General features: G+C 36.2%; 1 protein-coding gene across 1 annotated transcript; it reads right to left on the bottom strand.

The window, feature by feature from the left end:
• Window positions 1–6,088: 6,088 nt before the first annotated feature.
• Window positions 6,089–22,897, bottom strand: LOC149956127 (cytochrome P450 4V2-like). Its single transcript, XM_090164629.1, has 11 exons — window positions 22,828–22,897; window positions 22,598–22,713; window positions 20,907–20,995; window positions 18,446–18,636; window positions 17,535–17,604; window positions 14,372–14,501; window positions 12,131–12,319; window positions 9,992–10,165; window positions 9,101–9,167; window positions 6,443–6,622; window positions 6,089–6,380 (listed from the first exon to the last, which is right to left on the bottom strand). Exons 2-11 carry the CDS (start codon window positions 22,688–22,690, stop codon window positions 6,223–6,225), a joined length of 1,341 nt encoding a protein of 446 aa, XP_090020755.1. The 5' UTR covers window positions 22,691–22,713; window positions 22,828–22,897; the 3' UTR covers window positions 6,089–6,222.
• Window positions 22,898–23,241: the final 344 nt, after the last annotated feature.

Raw genomic sequence — 23,241 nt, 5'->3', positions numbered from 1 at the left:
CGAATAATAAAAGTTTTAACATTACATAATTTGTCTAAAAATATATTTTTAATGAATGTCAAGACAATCGGTTGCATGAGAAAACGTGGTTCAATTGCTTCAGGAGACGTCAGTTTTAGAGAACCAATGAAATACCGGCCTGATTTGATTTTTTTAAAGAGGGAATGGGCTTTCTGTTCGAGCTTTATAGGGATCTGAAGAAAGCCTAATATTCATCTAGACATTCTCTTTAAGTTTAAAGAAATGCATTCTGGATCTAGCCAAACACTAGGCAGAATGAGTCTCGTACCAAGTTTTATTTGAAACATTAAACAAATTTGTGATTCAATCACGTACACACTTGGAGACTTTGCTTTCAAATAAAATTGTGGCAATTTTTATCACTACCTCTCTGGAAATTGAAATGACGATTTCGGACAATATTTGCAGTTCGAACGAACGTTTTGAGCCAGAGAGGTTATTTATTCCATGATAAGTAACTATTATTTCTGCAAATGAAAAGTCGGTATATCAAAAGTGTAGCTGTTTAGAAGTGATAAATTATTCCGAAACGATTATGTAACTTTCAGACTATGCAATGTTATTTGTGATAATTATGGCGGTCTTCATATCCGATGTATGAGCTTATAACATAACCTCTGTACGGATTACAATTTTTCCTATATTATCAAGTTTTCCATAACTTTCTATATTTTAAACTATTTTCAAATATTTTATTATTTTTGGATAATGTTTCGTACTTTGCAAGTTGAAATGAAGAAAAAGTTTACTCCGACCATGCTGTAGATGGCGCTACGCAACACTAGGAGGCTTTCCCACTTCTATTTAAACGAGCAGCTAAATCGCCTAACGTTATCCAAGATGGCTGACCAATAATATTGGCGTTCAATGGTTTTACTTTGGAAATTAAAACGTTAACGATTTTATTTCACAAAAACATTTTTGGTTGCGATGGCAATTCGAATGGGTGGTGCAACGTCTCCTTTTGGGAAATTTCATATCTCATATAGGTCTACATTACGCCCGACTTTGAACAAAATCGGCAATAAACACCTCGGGTACTCTCCTTGTAAGTAGAGTATAAGTTGTCTAATTAAAATATTGTACTATGGTTCTCTGTCGTCATTATTCTTTCGATATTTTTAATTTTAACTTGCTTTGCCATTAATAGATGTCACCACGATCTCCAGTAAAGTCGTTTTTTGAGAATCTGATAGATTGTTTGCCATCTCTATATCTAGGTGGGTATTTTACATTTCTACCACCAGGAAATAAATAAAATGCTCAAAGTAATATTATAGGAATTCTTTTAAAATAATCTCGGAATAAAAGGGTTTTTCATTTTCGGCGAACTTCAGCACCATATGTTGGACGTTGAGTTGGGGATGGGCCAGCATCACGATAGTTTAATTAGAAAACTAATTATGTTACAGCTTTTGTCCCATTGGATCGATTCTCATTCAACCGAATCCCAATCGAACGACATTTTGTTTGCTCACAAGTGAAAGCATGAAACCTAACTTAACTAACCTAACTTAAACTAATCTAATCTAACCTAACCTTACCTAACCTAACCTAACATAAACTAATCTAATTTAACCTTACCTAACCTAACCTAAACTAAACTAACCTAACCTAACCTAACGAAATAAACAGATTTCAATTTTATATTACTTTTTGGAATAAATGGGATTGCAAAATTAGAATTCGATCAATAGGTGTTTTCATAAACTCCGGCTATGTTGTTTTCCCTCCGACCAAAATTTCCCCCTCAGTCTTTGATGGGAGTTCAGTTCAGTTCGTTCCAGTTCTAAAACGGTCGGCGCGACTCGCATGAATGTACGTCAACAAGCTAGCAAACATGTGTCCCAAAAAATCCATGACAACTAAAGACTTCATACCGTTACATGTCCCTTCCTAGAGTATACCACCTCCTAGGTAGTTCTTTGATGGGGATTTTATGCAAACACTTATTAGGAAAGTATATTTTTTGATTCGATCCATTGGGAATTCGACCCAATATGATTCTATCCAACGGGAAAATACCATGTTATATGCCAAAGGTCGCCTTCACAAAATTGCCAGAGACAAAAACTTGGAAATGAAAGGGAAAGCCATTAGACAATCTTTCTAAGATTATTTTATTTCAAGGCCAGTAAATTTAAAACGTGTATAAAGTGGCTTACCTGTAATTTACGGTAATGTAGATTCATGTGAACATAATGATTTTCATAGTCGTTGAAATAACAAATCAGTCTTCGTTACAACTCTGCAATGTGGAAAACCGATCGAAGAACATAAACAAACCAGACGACTTTGAATAGGACGTTATGCCACGTGATCATATTAAGTTTAATTATTTTTACTAGATGGCGCGGATATACGCGATTTTACTCTAATGGTGGCCTTCTAGTTGGTACATCCCCCCCCCCCCCATCCGATCGTGGTTTTAGTCTCATTTCTATTTCTAAGGTTGAGCCTAAGAAGATTGAAATAAAAAATGGCTATTACCATTTGCAGCAATTGAAAATGAATAATATGATATTGAATATTCATTTATTTTGGACATTTAATAATTTCGAAGCCCGAAGGCAAATTTATGCAACCCGAACATTTCCTTTAAAATGTTTTCGCATACATATCAGTTTATAAATTTAATAAATATGCATCGATGACTAAAGCCGTTCTTTGTGTTACAGAATGTAGACTAATTAGAATAGTTCTCGGTATGTAACAGAACAAGGACTAATTTCTGACTACAACAGTAGAAGTACAATCCAGTATCTATTACCATAAGTCTATAATATTTTTCCATTAGTTTGTCACTTTGGGGAATATTTTACTGAGAGCTAGTAACGAAGTGACGTCATCACATGAAGAAAATCTCCCCCTAGCGAGGCGCTTACTAAGACTACGTATTACGCGGGAGCAAGCAGACGCAAAACCTCAACGAAGCAAGTAATGCTGTCTGTCTTGTGAATAGCTTTCATTAAAAGTTTTGTATGTGAAGAATAGGAAGTGTCACACTTATGTAACAATAATATACACTTATGCTATTACTAAGCAACATTAGCTGGTCTTATCAAGCGGTACAAGCTAGTACCATTAGGTGTTCTCAACATTAAACGTATTCGTTGATATAAGTACTAAATCACGTCTTGAATAATATGCAAATTATTTCCTAGTATCATATCGTCTCATTAATACTAAACCGTACTATTTTATCCGCAACATTTACTAATACTATCGTTAAAAGTAGCAATCTTTCTTCTTAAAAATGAGACACGAAATTTTTACAGGGCATCATGGGCATGCTGGTATAGCATAAGTTTTTGGGAAATGAAAAGCATTTTTTGTCAGATTCAGAAGAAAGAAAACACTAGATAAACTTCAGAAGTATATATATATATATATCTATACATTACTGTTTGCGTAACTAATTGAACTAAAGTGGTCAGGATTTTTCTTTTGATTGAATTAGGGAATAATAATTTCCGAATGATTTAAGAAGATTTCTGATTTGGAAAATTTGTTTTATAGCAACCGTCGGTTTTATCATTTCCACCTGTATTATGATAAGGCCTTTGTTATTAGAGATGGCAATTAATCTATCCGATTCTTCGAATAAAACGACTTTACTATTAATAGCCAAGGAAGCTAAAATTCAAAATAGCTAAACAATAACGTCGTCAGAGAACCGTTTATTTTTACTATAATTAGAAAACTTATACTCTACTTACTTGTTAGTGGGCTTTAACCTAAATTATATTTATCGTATAAAATATTGTTAAAAATTAGTTTAATTTAAGTTGTTGACAAATTTACAAACGATCCAATCAACGCGATAGGTACTTTTATGTCTCGCCTTTTGGTTCATAGTATCTTGTTATGTTTCGACACTAGCGAAATCTATTGAAAAAGAGTTACTTAAGTTAAATTAATTTTTAGACAAAACCATTTTTCGAGTTACCTGTTTTTGAAAATAAGGTACCGAAACACGAATGTGTTAATTTAAATTAATTTTTAGACAAACCTAATTTTTTGAGTTACCTGGTTTTGGAAATAGGGTACCGAAACACGAATGTGTTAATTTAAATAAATTTTTAGACAAACCGAATATTTTGAGTTACCTGTTTTTGGAAATAAGGTACCGAAACACGAATGTGTTAATTTAAATTAATTTTTAGACAAACCGAATTTTTTGAGCTACCTGTTTTTGGAAATAAGGTACCGAAACACGAATGTGTTAATTTAAATTAGTTTTTAAACAAACCGAATTTTTTGAGTTACCTGTTTTTGGAAATAAGGTACCGAAACACGAATGTGTTAATTTAAATTAATTTTTAGACAAACCGAATTTTTTGAGTTACCTGTTTTTGGAAATAAGGTACCGAAACACGAATGTGTTAATTTAAATTAATTTTTAGACAAACCGAATTTTTTGAGCTACCTGTTTTTGGAAATAAGGTACCGAAACACGATTATGTTAATTTAAATAAATTTTTAGACAAACCTAATTTTTTGAGTTACCTGGTTTTGGAAATAAGGTACTCGACTTTAAATCTACATACATTTTTTACATTAAGACCGACTTGGTTGAAAATTATATTTTTAGTTAATACTGATCATTTCTGAACTACGTTTGCAATTGCATTAAGAAATGTTAATTTTAAGTGAGATTTCGGGCCAATTTGCACAACCCGCGTACGCACTATTGTGATATTTGAATTTCGTACCAATTGATACAGGCGCCACCTAACTCCCAAAAACAATTGCGTTTTGCTACCTTATTTCCAAAACCAGGTAACTCTAAAAATTCGGTTTGTCCTAAAATTATTTTAAATTTAAGAGTTATTTTCAAAACCAAGTTACACAAAAAATTCATTTTTCGAAATAGTTCCTCTTGATTGAAAATTTGTTCAAATTTCAATTTAATATTAAAAATATATTAATACATCGAGGGGATTGTGTGTACCTAAATGTCCGGGACATTTTGTTTTTTCCAGTAATTGAATACCTGGAGTACTTTTCGAAATTGCGAGGCACATAAGTTCAATTAGTTCAGTATGTCGAAAGTCACGATAGTAATCACCTTTTCAAATTCAACGCTGTCGTTAAATTGATTTATTTCATTCTGCTATCTAATTTCATCAGCTCATTGGCGTAACTAGGGCCAATGAACTCAATGAGCCCGGGCCGGCCAGCGAAACTTGATTCGCAGTTCCTTATTATATGGATTTTTTTAGCCAAAACCTATTGAGGGCCACTGTTGTTCGGGGCCACACCCACGTCTCTAACGCGGAGTAATATTAAAGTTTTTGTTTAAATAACCGTAATTGGGGTTTCACTCAATTTAAGTTTTAGTTCCATTCATTAACATTGCAATTATAATAATAATCATAATCAGCTAGACTAATACCCAAGGCACCACCTTAAGCCTAAGTCATCTAACGACTTATAATGCCTAAAACAGGTGGCCGGGTTACAATGCGTAGGAGGGTGGTGGCAAGCCATTCGTGCCACGCGAACCAACAGCTCCCTACACTGATGTAAGAATTGCGTGCAAGAAAGTATTGAACATTTTACTGAATACATATTCACCTTCTGGTAAAATCAACAACACTACTTAAATTGTTCCAAAACTTCCCTTTATTTATGCTAAGAGTTCTTAAGACTTCTATTCCAAGAAAAAACAAATTTTTCACTACAATTCCGTTTATTTTTCTTACGTTTTTCACAGACAAATTTTCCCAATATTTCCCCAAAAGTTATCTCTCCAAATTTTCTTCAGAAATATTTTCCCAATATATTCCAAAGCAATTTCTCTCAAAACTTCACTTTAACTTTCTAAAGAGTTCTTATGATAATATTTTCAAACGTTCAAACCACGCAAACACTACTTAGAGCTTCCTAGGACTTTTTGAAGATTTCTTGAGACATTTTTTGTAAGGGACCAAAGATCTTGCCAACCTATGACGGGCATTTCGTCATAGACGTTTATCGTTAAGGGAGTCATAAGAAAAAACAAATTTAATTGATACCATTGATATAACATAGTACTTATACAGGCTATTGTTTATTTCTTGAGACATTTTTTGTAAGGAACCAAAGATCTTGCCAACCTATGACGGGCATTTCATCATAGACTCTTATCGTTAAGGGAGTCATGAGGAAAAAACAAATTTAATTGATACCAATGATATAACATAGTACTTATACAGGTTATCGATTATAAAGTTTTAACTTAATCGGTAACAACGGTTTTCCGTGAATTTCCCAAGCCGTTTGCACAGTATCTCGTTCCTGCAAAGACTCAATTCTGAAACGACGCAGAACGTGGCACAGTATCGTCGTAATGGCCCTTACAGCGAAAGTTCCACCTAAAATACGAAAACCATATTTAGTTCTAAAATCTCATTAGTTTGTTATGTATAATTGTTACCAATGCATCTTCTGCTTCCTTCTGAGAATGTAAGAAAAGAAAGTGGATTTCGATCCTTGGCGTTTTCGGGTAGAAACCTCTCAGGGATGAACTCTTCGGGGTGGTCGTAGTACTTTGGATTTCGGTGAATGGCGCTTATGAAAATTACCAACTCAGTTCCTTTGGGAATTACTTTATTTCCTGAAATATGAACTATACTTTACATGGTGTTTTGGCCTAAAGCTCAGATGGAAAAATATTTATAAATGCGAAATAAAATTGACTTATTAAATTTTTTTCTGACATTACTTAAAATATCAGCTATCCTAATACCCAAAAGGTACCACCTTAGGCGCTAATGCCTTGAGTTCTGGTGGCCGGGTTGCACTATTACTATTACCATAAGTGTATAAAATTGTAACATAAATGTGATACTTCCTATTCTTCACATACAAAAGTTTTACTAACGTAAGAACTATTCACAAGACATACAGCATTACGGGCTTCATCACCGTTTTGCTTGATAAGACCTGCTAATGGTGCTTAGTTATAGCATAAGTGTATAATATTGTTACATAAGTGTGACACTTCCTATTTTTTAATAAAAACTAAACTTTTACTGAGAGGTATTCGCAAGAGAGACTGCATAACGTGCTTCGTCGCGATTTTACGTCTGCTTGCTCCCGCGTAACACGTAGCCTTTGTAAGCGCCTAGCTAGGGGGAGATTTTCTTCTTGTGATGACGTGACTCCGTTACTAGCTCTAAGTAAAGTATTCCCCAAAGTGACCAACTTATGGAACAATATTATAGACTTATGCTATTAATATTAACCTCAACCAATTTTTCACCCGAGCGAGTTGAATTTTTGGGCGCCCTCCACTTAACCATTTGGCATCGTGTCTAGGGCCTACGAAGGAGCTTTTAGGGCCCAAAGACTACGAATGCTTTAATTATGGGGCAAACGACCCTTAAATTTCATTTAGGAAATATGGAATCATAAATCTGAAACCGAAGATATAATAGAGAGCTGTTGGCTCGCGTGGCATGAAGGGCTCTCCACCACCCTCCTACGCAATTTAACTTGTCCACCTGAATTAATAATTAAAATGTCCAAGGACCGATATGAACACGTTCAAAATCAACTTTTAAAATGTGTGATATTATGATTATTGTTTCTTCCGCAGTATCGCTGCAGTCACATTAAAGTTACTTTACAATTCAAATAGATCCGTATAACAGTTATTTACTGGCAGTACAGAGTGTCGTGTAAAATAATCTGCTTTGTACTCATGAGAGATATACCAGTTTATGGAAAAAATCACATATTTGATGAGACATTTTCCAAAAGGAGCCTTCTAAACATGTATATATCTTCAGTTATCCAATAAATGTCCTTTAAAGAATCTATTCATTAGCTATCTTTTGCAATTATAGTTTAGACGAATGCAGTTGCAAATGATCATATAATGAAAAAGACCAAAATGTTTGTATTGAGTTTAAACCTACTTTTACAACCAATTAAGAGAGATTGAAGGTCATTTTAAGAGGCAAAATTGAACGCCAGTGTACAGATTTGAAGCAAAAGCCGCCCACAGAGTTAAATATGTATCTTCGTTCGGTTGTTGGTGTGCAACTTTGTACCATGTTTACACTTTTTGCTCTAAGAGTACAAAGAAACATTAACCAACTGGCCAAGCAGGTCATTTAAATGTTTAAATTTCGTCTACGACAACTTTACTCGTATTTATCAATTCTAAAAAAGTTAATCCCTCATGGCATATAATCTGTTTCTATCGTCATGTTTTCAATAACACAAAGAAATTAAAAAAGTAACATTCATAGTTTGAATTGAAAAACGTCTATCTGCCTTTTGATTAAAAGATACACAAAGTTTATGACTTTCATTTCCTTTTTAGTTCACAGCGACGTTATTTACGTCATATCCCTTACACAAGGTTTTATATAAGATAACACTTTCATAGAAAACTTATGAGTGATTATGTAACTTATGACAGCTAAATTATCGAAATTTGATTGTGTGTAAATTAACATCATAAGTATTAAAATAAAATAAAATATCAACACGTATTCAGCAAACGTTAATAAAAAATGCGCCTAGGGACTACAGAACACCAACCCTGGTTTACCGATTTATGTTTTAGATTGTTATTGATTTAGTAATATAATTATTAGTTACGCGGAAAGTAACTTCTGACAAAATTCATCTGCACAAATCTTGTTAAAGCAAATATAAAAATTTGTTATTTCATCAGAAATAAGGTTTAGAGCCCAATGCAGAAATAAGGTTTTGACGCTAGTTTAGAGCCCGCATTGGCGGCCGGGTCGCCCACCCCTTAAGCCACCTCTGAAAGCGGATATAAACAACGTGGTAATTAAGTTTCATTAATGTTTAGTGGAAATTAGTTGAGTAAAAATGACGTATTTATTTCCGTAAAACTAAATTCCCCTGTTGACAACAGGCACTGTTAGAGCTTACACGAGGACATTACTTGCGAGGTCGCAGTAGCTGGTCTGGGCGTTACGAAAGTTGGCCGTGTTAGAAACAATTGTTAGTAGTTAATAAGAGGCACTAGAGTCTTTTGATATTTAGGGTTATCATAACATGAAGTTCGGCTGATGATGGATAGTTTAAAAGATCTTAGTATTTAGTATCATACCTATTGTCAAATCATTCTTTAATTCTCTGCCAACGATTGGAATGACTGGGTGCAGTCTCATCGATTCCTGCAAAGAAATAATCATTCATTTCTAATCATAGTGTGCAAGGGAATAAGAAATCCGGTGATGTGTGCAAAACTACAATGGCCTTTGTACTATGGGAAAATTACTTATGTTGCAAAAAATTAATAACGAACTACAATGCTGTTTAAATGACTTTCGTTCTTACCTTAACTTGTTTTACAAATTTATAAAGATTCAGAAATGTCTAGTTACAGTGTGCAATTTAACTTAATAGTGGGATGGGATGGAGTGGTTAGCACTTTCGCCTCGCAGCAAGAAGAGCCGGGTTTGGTCCCATTTTGTGCCACCTAGGAGGCTAGGAGCGACAAACTCAAGGCGCAGCTAGCATTTAAACACGCTAACGCAGTGTTCTGTACAAATTTCATTGGACGAGCCTTTACGCTGAACGTTTTACGGAAAGGAGGAAGACAATTTCGGAATTTCCCCTTCCGACGACAGCAGGTGCTAAAGCGTTTAACCAATGAAAACTGTACACAAGACAACGCACAACTTTTGACGGGTTGCGTTCTCCTTGTGTGGGGTGCTGTGTTTGTTGCTCCTAGCTGGCACAAGGTGAAAACTCGGAACAACGCCTTCCCCGTTGAGTTTGCCAATTCTGTCCCCGCTGCGTAAAGGGGTTTTCCCCGGAGCTCTTCGGTTTTCCCTTCCCGTAAAAACTTGTGGATATTAACGATTATAGTAAGTGCAGGGAGCTGTTGGCTCGCGTGGCATGAAGGGCTATACAATTTAACCCGGCCACCTTGGGTATTAGCCTAGCTGATTATTATTAACTTTCGTAAGGATAAGAACGATTATTCTCGACAAACCTTGAGTGCGCATTGCAGGTATGGCAACTGATTGATATCGTCGTACGTGACCTCTCTGTTAGTGTCCTTGCCAAATACATCGTCCAACTCCAGGTGGAGTTTCCTTTGGACTTCGGGATAGAGACCAATAAGGTAAAAAATCCATGACAAAGTGTCAGCGGTAGTTTCGAATCCCTGTGGGTTATTATTTAGAACCAAACATGTTTCAATATATATACTTAATTTGAAATTAAAAAAACAGTGGCCTATCTATTTGGTTTGCTTGAAACTTAATCTTAAAGAGACCAGGCGAAATCGAAGTTTGACCAAATAAAAAGAAGCTTTAATATAATAGTTTGATTTTGGAGTTACTACATTCTAATCCCAACTAACGGGAGCACCGAACTGTGACAAGGACGGCACCGGTGGTTCGACAAGGACGGTTATAATTGGTTCTATCGGTATGGCGAAGAATGTATTCAGGTGAACAGAGAATATGTACCACGCTCCTCTGGTAATATCTCCCCTTTCTCCCGGTAATGGGGATAGACACTCTAATACAATCGCCGGATCTCTCAACGTAGGGTCAATGGAGGTAAGTGTTATCAAAATATTTTTTTGGGCATTTACTTGAAATTATTCTTAAACTAATGATAGCACCCTCTTAAGAAATGGTACAATTAATACGGCCACTTTATCCTACACAACCACGCAATCAAATATAATATCAATTAAATAGTGATATAAATATTAATTATTTAATTTAACTCTGTTCCTGATCACACTTACCCCCAAAATGCGGGGCAAGTGTGTTAGGGGGTGGGGTTATTGTGATCACTTGAAATCCTTGACCTATCGCGATGAATTTGCATACCGAGGTTAAAAATGGTGTCCCAATAAAGCTATATTTCTTTCGTAGATCTAAAATAATATCTCCGTGTGTTCACACTTACCCCCAAAATGCGGGAGGTTGGTTAATTGTGATCTTGTGAAATCCGTGATCAATCGCAATGAAATTGCATACAGCGAATAAATATGGTGTCCCAATAAAGCTTAATTTCTTTCGTAGCTGTAAAATAATATCTTCCTCTTGGCACACTTACCTCGCACCGCAAATTTTGAATGACTTTTTTCAGATTAAATTTTGAAAACCTCAAAATATTAGCAAAAACACCAAATTTTCCTAGCCGGTAAAAGGTTAAGCAGGCTACAAAATACCAAAATGTAAAACCGGTTTGTCAGTTAGAAAAAAAATTACAGAACTTTTCTTTTGGGCATAAACTTTCTAAACACGAGTAGAAGCGTACAACATTTTTTCAACTAAAATTTTTAAAAACTAAATTTAATTTAAATTAATATTGAAAATAAACAAAATGGATATAATTAAATATATTTCAATATCCATTCATCAAATATTTTGTTATAAAAATATTTGGGGAAATAATAAGGGGTGATCACACTTACCTCCACCTATGTTCCGCTAAACTGTATGGCTTATGTATAAATATTTTCTAGGCAGGGAACTCGAGACGAAAATCATTGCTCTATTTTCAGACCTTTAGATACCAGCGCTCATGCCTTTATTTTATTCTTAAAAGGTTTTTATTCTAAGTCTAACTATAAGTTGGTAAGTAGTGTGAAAACACCCTTTCTGTAGAAAAAAATAGGAGCTGAAGGAGCAATGATGCCATTATTGCCTTAGGTGCCCGTGAATGTCAAAAGGTTTCCTAAGCGAGATTGATATAAGTTAAGGCTTTATCGATACTTAGAGGCCAGAGAACTGAACCAAGAGCATTTATTCAAAGGCAGATCTTGAAATTTAAACTTAAAATAGACACGTGCGATTTTTTGCATTGAATGGCAAATCAATAGCTTACGTACATCATTTGCTCATACAACGTTATTTTTGGTGGTGGCTGTCAAAAAGCCGTCATCTTTAAACAGAAAAAAATGAAAATATCAAAATGAGATCTCAAGTTATCCTCATATTAAATCAGCTTAACTCCGTTCTCATTGATCTAAGTATTGATTTATTCTTATCTAATTTTATATCCTCCCTAGGGCCTTCATAAATTAATAGATGAAATTTCCAATATATTGAAGGCTATGCCATTTTACATATTTGAAAAACAATTTTCGTTAATAATGAAATTATATTACTGCCGCAATTATTGTGGAAATTTCGTCGTAGATCTCTTGGTCCGATAAAGGAGAGTTCTTTTTGTTCAATTGATGGTTGATCATTAAATCCAGGACGCAAGGGAGCTCTACTTCATCAGAGTACTCTTCGTTCGCAGATGCGGCCAGACTCATCTTATCTTGGATCTCTTTCCGTCTGACTTCAATTATCTGTTCGAAAATAAATTAAGAGTGGTATTTCTCAAAACTAAATCTAAGATAATTGTGCTAGAAATCCATTGACAAAAATCCAATAATCAGGGTAGAAACCGGAATAAATTATATTCATTTTCTACAAAATTGTTGATAACTTACACAAGCATTTTACTTCATTTATGAGTAGAATTTTAGGCCTTTGTCAATTTAAATAAAAATTAATAAATTTTAGATTATAAAATCACTTCTATTGTCAGCAAGAAATACATAACTTTAAAAGTTAACAGATTTGAAATTATTTAATGGATAACGATTTAAAATTTGGTAACAAAATTGGCTCAGTTCGCCCTAATAATCAATAAGAATCAATCAATCTTTTGGAACTGTCCAACTAAATAACTAAACAGAGATGACTATCATGGCGGAATATGATATGGGAGGTCATAAGGTACATTGGGGAATTAAGGTAGACGATTCCTCGACCACGTCGTACCAATTTCTTAGATATCGGCTTTTGTACGACGCAGTCGAGGACTCTAGTTAATTCAATTTCCAATCACTCGGCACTAGAAGTACTTCAACTTTCTCTGACTCACGCGAGTTCCACTTTCCCTGACTCACGCGAGTTTAACTTTCCCTGACTCACGCGAGTTCCACTTTCGCTGAATCATGCGAGTTAAACTTTCCATGACTCACGCGAGTTAAACTTTCTCTGACTCACGCGAGCTCAGACTCCCATGATTAACGAGAGTTCAACTTTCTCTAACTCACGCGAGTTCAACTTCCCATGCCTCACGCAAGTTTAACTTTCCATGACTCACGCGAGTTCATTTTTCCATGACTCACGCGAGTTCCACTTTCCCTGACTCACGAGGTGGTTCGTGGTACGGTTGGAATATTTGGGAGAGCTAAATATATTCTCGGACGCCGACTAAAAAAACGTCTGAGAACTTGACTAATAACCGTGAATTTGAGGAAATGATGAATTTAAAATTAAATAACACTTTAATATCTTAACTCTTTTCTACGCAATACTTCGCGATACAAATTGGGTCCCTTTGCTGGGACAGCTAACTAAAAATGGTCTTTACTTTGACCGCTCTCAATCTTAACAGATTTTCCGTTATTAACGGTCTCTTTTTAAAAATAATCTTCAAAACAATATTGCTATACATCGAATAAATGCCGCGAGGCGCCCGCTTACTCGCGACAAGGCAGGGTTTTTCTTTTTCTTTGTTTTTCTTTTTAATTATTTTTTGCTAGCATTTTAACGTTATAAAGTTGCAATTTACATGTAAAAGTTATGAATTTAATATAATTTTGAAAGTATAAAGGAAAAAATGGGGCGCGTAAGAAACTATTGTACAAGTTCCACGTTCCCTGACTCACGCGAGTTCCACTTTCGCTGAATCATGTGAGATTAACTTTCCATGACTCATGCGAGTTAAACTTTCCATGACTCATGCGAGTTAAACTTTCCACCACCCTCCTACGCATTGTAACCCGGCCACCTGATTTAAGGGCTTCAAAAGTCGCATGATGACTTAGGCCTAAGGTGGTGCCTTGGGTATTAGCCTAGCTGATTATTATTATTATTATTATTATTAACTTTCCATGACTCACGCGAGATCCACTTTCGCTGAATCATGCGAGATTAACTTTCCATGACTCATGCGAGTTAAACTTTCTCTGACTCACGCGAGTTCCACTTTCCCTGACTCTCGCTAGTTCCACTTTCCCTGACTCACGCGAGTTTAACTTTCCCTGACTCACGCGAGTTCCACTTTCCATGACTCACGCGAGTTCAACTTTCCCTGACTCACGCGAGTTTAACTTTCTCTGACTCACGCGAGATTAACTTTCCATGACTCACGCGAGTTCAACTTTCTATTACTCGCCGGTAATCGATCGAGTCCCATTTCCTTTAAGTTGGAACTTTAATGAGTCCAAGTTTCCTCGATATCCCTCAACAAAGGCCTCGCACACCGCTACAGATATTTATATCCTATCATCATTTCCCAAAAGCCAGGCACGGATGGTAAACGATTATTTCACTTCACCCCTTACATTTCCAAAATAAGATCGTGTATACGTCTGAATTTCCCTGAATTCTTTTCCCATCTGTGTAAATCCAAAGAACAGCCAGTCGACTTGAAGCCAGGGCTTGACGATTCTCCCGCTCCAGATTTCCTTCGCTCTTGATTTTGAAATATACAACAATCTTTAAAGGTACTGCCAAATTGCTTCACAAAACTATGATAATTAAAAAATCCTTTCTCGTGTAATATGTGATGTAACTATGCTACTTTCATACAGTTGAATTTGAGAGAGCGCAGATTTTCCTTCAGAGATGCGCCTTAAACTATTATATTCATAAATATTTCCGCCTTACAAATTCATTTGTGTATAACAAGAATGTGTTTAGAAGTTCCCCGAAGGTTAAGGAAACATATCACCGGCGTGCCTCCGAAGTAGTACATTTAAGGGAACATTGAGATAGGGGCCGATTTGATTTTGTTTAAAGGGAAGACCAGAAAAGTAATTTGATACTAATAGGAGCGCTAATAGACGCTTAAATAAAACCGGTTCAGCGATTGCCAAGAAGTAGCAATACAGAGAGCCAGAACATACTTGTAAAAGCGTTATATTTTAAAGCGCACGCTGCTTAATATTTCAATATAGAAGGGCACGTTCAATTTCGCACGCGCCTCCTGAAAGAAAAAAATGCGCGCGTGTGCTATCAACTTGAGCCTTACAAATAAAACTAACATAAACAAGTGACTAATTTATTCAGTGACTCGCGCGCATGCGCGTAGGGGAGGAAAGAAAAAAAGAGCGGCATTTATTGAAGCGCCTATTGTACTTACATTTTTAATTATAATTATTAATTCCACATCTATTAACTTTGATTATTTTTTGGAACCAAAAGTTGATTAATTAAGTCGTACGTTTTTTTTGTATAAAATCTACACTCCTGTCTATTTTTTTTAAAGTAAAACCGAGTAGAGGGCATTTGCTAAATACTACTGAAGAAAAATTCTACCAAGAGCCAAAATAGATAAACTATATTGAGAGATAAGTCCATAGAGTAACCCACTCACATAGAGTAGAAGGCTAACAACCATAGAGTAATCCATTATCAAAAAGATTGGAAGGCCCTATGGAAGCCCATGAAACATTTATCCTAACGAGCGAACTTGTTTTCAAAGCCTGAATAAATATAGTCCGAAGAGCGATAGTGTTGTTTTTAATTTTTTAGAGTATAAACTTACTTTTTTATCCAGATATTGTAGATTAACTTTAGGCCAACTTGTTAATTTAACGCTTCGAAAACAAGACGTTGCGTACGAAAATTGTTAACAATTATCGCTGATAGCCTTCCACTCTTTGTGAGTGGGCTACTCTATGGATAAGTCGAAGCTAAGACCATTTACACCAGGACTGCAATGAAGGTAGGCGTTGTTGTTAGGCTAGTGTCGCCGTTACCCCAACGCCACCTTCGATATTTAGAAGCAACTTTCGTCCACAAGAGAATTCGGGCTGAAAAAACGCGTTCACTTCGCGCTCCTCTCCCGTCACCCCGCGAGTCGTGACCAACAAGAGGCTCTTTCCATGAGCGCACCCAGAGCGACCTTTCAGTGTCGACGCATCTGAACGGTCATGGAAACGGGTTAGTGCGCTAAAAGTGGTCGACCTTCTTGGCACGACAAAAGAGGTGTTCCGGGGAGAAAATATCGCTCCTTTTTGTTTCTTGGAAACGGTCATAGCATCGTTCTCACTACATTTTGGGTGTTTCTCTCCTTATTCCTTCTATACTCGGTGTGCCTCTTAGCCAATTTCCGAATTCAAAAACAACTGGTAAATCTAGTGCTTCTAATTTCTATCTGAACATATCAATCCGTTATCTTTTTCTCACATGATCAGGTACAATCTGAATTATATATCCAAACTACTTCACTAATTTCACCGTCAAATTTACATTTATATAAACTTATAAATTTGTGGCGTAAGAGTAAGTCAATTTAGTTTGGGTGAAAGTCGAGTTTGACTTAATCCACCGCATTGGGCTAGAAAGAAGATATTAGGATAAATGCTTCAAAGGGCCAGTTAGTAGCACTACAAATGGAGCGATCTACTCACCCGTGGGGGTTCGATTCGACAATGGAAACAGGCGGCGATATCGCGTCGCGTAATTTTCATGACCGTTCAGATGCGTCGACACCGAAAGGTTCCTCTGGGTGCGCTCATGGAAAGAGCCTACAATTTTCGTCCGTTATTTACGAACCGTTCGCCTCCTAAAAAAGGGGGATAAAAAAGGGGGGGTTGCTGCATGTTTGTGGATTACTATCGCGGATTTTCTCTACTTGGTGGTGTTTTGTAGCGGACGTTGGCATTGTAGTCCTGGTGTAAATGGTCTTAGATTAAAAACTTGCTGAGGTTAACGTTAATAGTTAGTGTAGGGAGCTGTTGGCTCGCGTGGCATGAAGGGCTTGCCACCACCCTCCTACGCATTCTAACCCGGCCACCTGTTACTTGATCACGCACAAGCAACATTGCTTATGTGGTCGAAGGTGGTGCCTTGGGTATTAGCTCTATTTAAAAAAAAAAAAAGATCACGGGATTAATCAGAGTAAATACATAGCGGTTAGCGTTATTAAACTGTCGTTATTCCTTCTTCATTTGAGTGCTTCTTCAACCGTTACCCTATTTTCAACGGGTAATTAGCTGAAATAATGGGTATAAGCCTCAGCGAAGGTAAATTGTTAATTTAATTTCAATTTAGTTAAGCAGTCGATAAGTGACAAAGCCTCTGAGAATCAGACAAAATATCAGGAGTTAATGAATCTCTCGCGTTGACCCCAAATTGCTTATAGTCAATTTTTTGTCCTATAAATAACCATTTAGATTTTAATTCCATCCTCCCCCCGCCCCCAAAGGAACCAGTCCGGGCCTGCGGGGCTCTACGCAAACTAAGAAGGCTAATTGTTTAAAAAAAGATTTAGTTCTGTGAGCTTATTTAATTACTATACGAAAATTTAACAATTGAAATTAGTAATAAAATAATAATAGAAAGCTAATTGGGTTGACATCCGCCGAAACGTTGAAAACTAGCAGTCGCCTGGACTGTCTGTTGTGGTTAGTCACTATGTATTTGCTCTGCTTAGAGACGTTTGCCGGCTCTCCTTATTACCTTTTTCCTCCCTGCTGACATTATTAGAAGGATAATTACCTTTTTATATAATGCGCCAATTTCAAATCGAGATTTAATTGGGCCCCAATGTTTGTTCCTATTGAGCTTTCTGAAAAAGAAAAGAAAAATCCAAGTCAGTCTTCCTATGTTGTTTATGTTACTCGTGGTAAAACCATTCCCTTAAGCACAAGTATCTTATGAGCAGTTCCCTTAAGCACAAGAACCTAATAAGCAGTTCCCTTAAGCACAAGTACCTTATGAACAATTCCCTTATGCACAAGTACCTTATGAGCCTTTCCCATAAGCACAAGCACCTTATGAGCCGTTACCTAAAGCACAAGTACCTTATGAGCCGTTCCCTTAAGCACAAGTACCTTATGAGCAGTTACCTTAAGCACAAGTACCTTATGAGCAGTTCCCTTAAGCACAAGTACCTTATGAGCAGTTCCCTTAAGCACAAGTACCTTATGAACGTAGTTCCCTTAAGTCGAAGCTTTAATTACGCCTACTCACGTTAAATTGAAGCTTACTTTAAGCTTACCCTTGTAGCACAAAACCCCCACCCAACAGCGTTGAAAAATCAGTTGGCCCGTATAGTGGGGGAACCTGTGATTTTCACGTCAAAATGTCCGACCTGGCCAAATACTAGTAAATCGGTTGGGTAAATTCTTTTGGCCAACAGTAGAGCAATTTGGAAACGGACCCCAAATTTAGTACACATAGCGGATAGTTCTCTGAAATCGAAGCTTACTTCAGCCTTACTTCCCTTAAATTTATGGTTACTTTATTTCAAGATCCCTTAAGATAACACAACTTATTTGAGAATCGGGATAACCGCGTAAAGTTGACTGTTTGGTTCTTCGCGTGACGAAAAGATAAGAAACAATCGAGAAAAAGGTTGACATTTTTTACGTACAAAGATTCTAAGTCAATTGAGAATAACAACTTACGAAATGCGATGTCGAATGTGCACGGTATGACATAGTTTATTATTGAAAAAGCTTTTCCCTCTTCGATGGACGACAATCTTTGGCACAAAACGGAAGCGTGGTGGCTCATAATCACTTGATGTCTCTCCATCATTTTCTTCTGGAAGTTGGGACTAATTATCCGCTTGTGATGTCTGTAGCTCTCCCCACCACTGAAATTCAAACGTAGTTTACATGATATGTGGTCATTTAAGGAAATAGTGTCAGAATTTTCTTGGTGTATTAGTTATTTTCATGAAAGATATTAAAAGATAATGATAATGGTAATGACGATTTTACTCAAAAATAAATATTAACTAGCAAATTTAAGTTTCTCCGTGACTAAATGTATTCAAAATGAAAAAACACGAAGTCATTATTTATAAACTCTAAGTTTGTACCATAACACATATTAAGCACCTCTTTTAAAGCAAGTGGCGGCACTATCATTGCCACCTGTATTATGAAAAGGCCCCCCGGTTATTAGAGATGGCTATGAATCTATCCGACTCATCGAAAAACGCGACTTTACTGGAGAGCGTGGTGCCATCTATTTATGGCAAAGGAAGCTAAAATTCAAAATGGTCAAATGCATGATAACGTCGTCAGAGAACTATTGTAAAGTATTATAGTTAAACAACTTTTACTCAATTTAGTGGACTTAAACCTAAATTTTACATCTCCGTGTAAAAATATTGTTTATAATTGCCGTAATTTATGTTATGGGCCAATTTACAAACGATCCAATCACTGCGAGGAGTACCTATAAGTACCGCCAAAAATGACCTAATTACCAAAAGTGTGACAATCCCTGTACTTTCGTATGCTAAAGGTTTAATGAATGCTCGACTCGAGATCGACCACATTAAAGACTATTTATTGTCGCATTTCTGGATCTTTTTTTAGTCTATGGTATTATATCGTAGGTAGATGGCGATAGCATCTCCACAGAACGACGAAAAAAAAACATTGACTTTGACCAGTGCTACTTAGTTCCTCCGTTCCTCACTACGAGGCGTTATTTGTTGGTTTTAACTTGCTTCCCTCCCCAAGGCATACTTTCCCTTCTCCCTTCCCAACTTGTATTTCGCTCGTAACATTCATTCAGAAATAGGTCCGATTGACACACTTTTGGTAATTATGTCACTTTTGGTACCACCTTTTTGATTTGGACGCTAGCGACATCTATTGAAAAAAGAACTACTTCACGTCAAGCCGCCACTTGCTTTAAATTTAAAAAAAGCATATTTAATTAAACATTTCTTTGAGCTTCCGGGCCTTGTTAAGAACTTCCGGTTAATTAAAGAATGACGTATCATAGGAAACGTAATATGCAGTTTAACCTTACCAACATTTGAAACCTTAATACGTGTCAACCAGGAAGTAGAACAAAAGTGGTAATTGTTTTGTAAGCCATTTCACAAAATGGCGATGATCTACTAAATAAGAGAACCTTACACATTATATCACGCGAAAGAGCGTCTCAAACTTATTTTTGCGGGAAAGGTTTTACTATAAATTTTATCATGGTAAGACTAAACTGGTTAAACCAACCTTGGACGAATAATTACTGGACCCGAAACCAAATGGGTCGCTTGGTGCTAAACACAAGCCCAATATTAGCAGACGACGTTAGGCCTAGCGTTCTTAGCTCGTCACTGTCGTCAAAGCTTACACCTTTACTTCCATTTTGACTAGCCATTTTTAATCTATTTAAACTCTAACACAAATTATATATGCAAAATAATTAAAGCGAACTTCCTATTTAAATTAATAAAATCATTACCCTTTAATTTTTATTAAAATACAATTATTACTGAATAATCTAAAACTATTAAAATTCCAAAAGCCTCACTTCTATTAAAACAGCAGAGCAGAAGACGGAATGCATGTCATCTGACATTTTTATGCACGTGTTTTGTATTTGGATAGAAATATTTCGCGATTCTCTCGGTAGGAGCGCTGACGGGCGATGCAATTTGTGGAACCGGGGATTTTGCTTTTGTTTCGAGTCCAGTAATTATTCGTCCTAGAACCAACCACCCGTTGGAGTGTAGATTCCACAGAATAAGCTAAAGTTTCCCGTAGACGTCTGCGAGGGGTAGCTTAACCTGTATATTTTCAATGTGGAGCTTACGTCTTGTTTACAGTAACATAAATATCAGCAGATATGAAATCTAAACCAAAATACTCTAAATCTAAAATATGGCCACCTACTAAATGACGGACATTTTTCAGCACATATTTTGTTTTGATTGCCATATTGACGCAGATTAGCTCGTTACAAATTAGTTCAGGGTAAACACCTAATTTCACTATATAATTCGTGTTTGCCAGAGCACGGCCAACCACGATGGTCCTCACGCGATTAGTGTTAACTGTGTCTTGCTACCTCTTCAAGAAATAGTGTTTCTATTGAGACGGATAAAGAAACGGTTCTTACTTTGAAGTGATAAGGCCATCACCTATCACTAACTTGATGGGGTCATATAACGAGGATTTCCGAACTTCATCTCTATTTGATAATATGACCTAGGTTAAAAATAGTGCATTTCAAATATACGCATATTTTACAATAATCGAAAGTAGCAGAACTATTCTCGCATTTCGTGTAAGTTTGCCTAATAAAAACAATCAGCTAGGAGAATACCCTTGGCACCACCTTAGTCCCAAGTCATCTAGTAACTTTTAATTCCATTCATTCAGGTTCAATGTATAGGAATATAGTGGCAAGCACTTGAAGCTATTCGATCAACTCTAACAATGTAAGTGTTACTGTTAAACTCAACACGTTTCACGAAAAGTGTGAAACTCCTTTAACCAGTGGGGAGAGAACTCAACTCGTAAGGAGTCGTTCCGAGTTTTCAGTCATTGCAACAAGTTAGGATCGAACCACGTGCCGCTTGCTGCGAGGCGAAAGTGCTAACCAATGCGCCATCCCACTTACTTGTTAGTTGGGATACTAATGATATTTATACAGCAGACAACTTTGTAATTTAAACAACCATTATTAGGGAGTCTTAGACATGATGTGAGAAGTAGCTAGTTCAGTAGCATGTCGCATAAGTAGCTAAGCTGAGTAGCATGTCGCAGAAGAAGCTAAGTTCACTATATGTCGCAGAAGTACCTAAATTCAGTAGCATGTCGCAGAAGAAGCTAAGTTCAGTAGCTTGCCGCAGAAGAAGTTAAGTTCAGTAGCATGTCGCAGAAGTAGCTAAGTTCAATAGCATGTCGCAGCAGTAACTAAGTTCACTAGTATGTTGCAGAAGAAGCTAAGTTCACTAGTATGTCGCAGAAGTAGTTAAGTTCAGTAGCATGTCGCATACGTAGCTAAGTTCAGTAGCATGTCGCAGAAGAATCTAAGTTCAGTAGCATGTCGCAGAAGTAGCTAAGTTCAGTAGCATGTCGCAGAGGTAGCTAAGTTCAATAGCAGGTCGCGATGAAAACATCAAATTGCTTTCAATTTAAATTGCTAACAAAATCATCAACTACAACCAAAACGTATAACTATTCTTACGGAGGAAACCCCTTTGACTCTGAAGCAGCTACTAAAAACTAAAGTTGCTTTTAATAGCTTAAAACCCATATCTGATACAAGTATGTCTGATTATTTCGGAAGAACATTGGAATTAATTATTGACACTAGGACAACTTTCGCTTTTAGTTCAGGTGAACACTTTCGGTGTTTTGATGACTTCGTAACAGAAATAAAGATGGACGAAGAGTTCAACGGCAGAAGAAATGATTTTTAGGTTTCTATTTATTATGGGCCCCTTTTTCAAATCCAGAAATCAAACGAAAAAATAAACAAATTGCACAAAACCGAAGAGTAAAATAATAAAATCCATCAAAAATAAAAAAAACCTTGTACTCAAAAAAAAAAACCTCCCCGTTGAATTTTTTTAAATTTACAAATCTACAAAAAAATCTGAAAATTAGTCTGTAACTGGACATATTTTGTGACTGTCCGACCCTCGAGAGTTCATTCAAATTTAAAAGTCGTTCCTTTTATTGGTAAGAAAATTACTTCCCCGTCTGCAAGCCCTGAAATCCTTTGCAACGGCAAATTAATTGTTCTCCCTACAATGCTCGTTCTTATAGTTTAATAACAAGAAAGAACAAAGAAAATTGAACCTGAGCGTGATCCGTTGAGCAGATTACCACCATATTTTTCATTGGGAACAGGCGAACAACAAATATTCCTTCTTTTTGAAATAATAATGCCATTCCATTTAAGAAATTTAGAAAATCTACAAATATAAAATATTTTTTCTCAAATATCGTTATTTAAGGGTGTTTTTCACGCCTATTTTTTTAGTTTTTATCAAAATCACTCTGAATTTTTCAAAACCAAAAACACTTACTCGCTGTCAGCGGCGTTTTGGAGGAAACCTGATGGACGAAGTACCACAGATGCCCGAGAGGAAACACAGCCGAAATACTCGGTATGTCTTTCAAGAGCGTCCATTTCCAATACCAATATAAACACAAAAGCAAGACACTTAAAATTGCAAATATCATATTTATAGAGCGAATAATTTATTTTCCAATTTTATAAAAACAATGTATACGTTAACCGTGTACGTAAAATTAACATGTACTAACAGTAGAATTTACCAAAGTTTTAAAATCGTTTAAACAAAAGTCGGTGACGAAGGACTTACAGTCCACAGTGACTCTTTGTAAATGGATGAAACAAATTTAAAAAAAAGATAATATCTTTTCTAATTTCGGTTGGCAATTTTGTATTTGAATTAAAAGTAGTGGTTTTCCGCAAT

The sequence above is a fragment of the Leiobunum rupestre genome, chromosome 2 (assembly GCF_980474605.1).
Source record: "Leiobunum rupestre chromosome 2, qqLeiRupe1.1.hap1, whole genome shotgun sequence".
NCBI lineage: Eukaryota > Metazoa > Arthropoda > Arachnida > Opiliones > Sclerosomatidae > Leiobunum > Leiobunum rupestre.
Note: the sequence above shows the minus strand (reverse complement) of the source record. Positions and strands in the feature narration are given on the sequence as shown.

Coding starts and splice junctions, on each gene's coding strand:
- LOC149956127 (XM_090164629.1), bottom strand. CDS start 22,690: ATGGCATTATTATTTCAAAAAGAAGGAATATTTGTTGTTCGCCTGTTC. Junction 9,168..9,991: donor ACCTGCAATGCGCACTCAAG/GTTTGTCGAGAA, acceptor ATTTCTTTGCAG/GAATCGATGAGACTGCACCC. Junction 6,381..6,442: donor AGGAAGCAGAAGATGCATTG/GTAACAATTATA, acceptor TTCGTATTTTAG/GTGGAACTTTCGCTGTAAGG.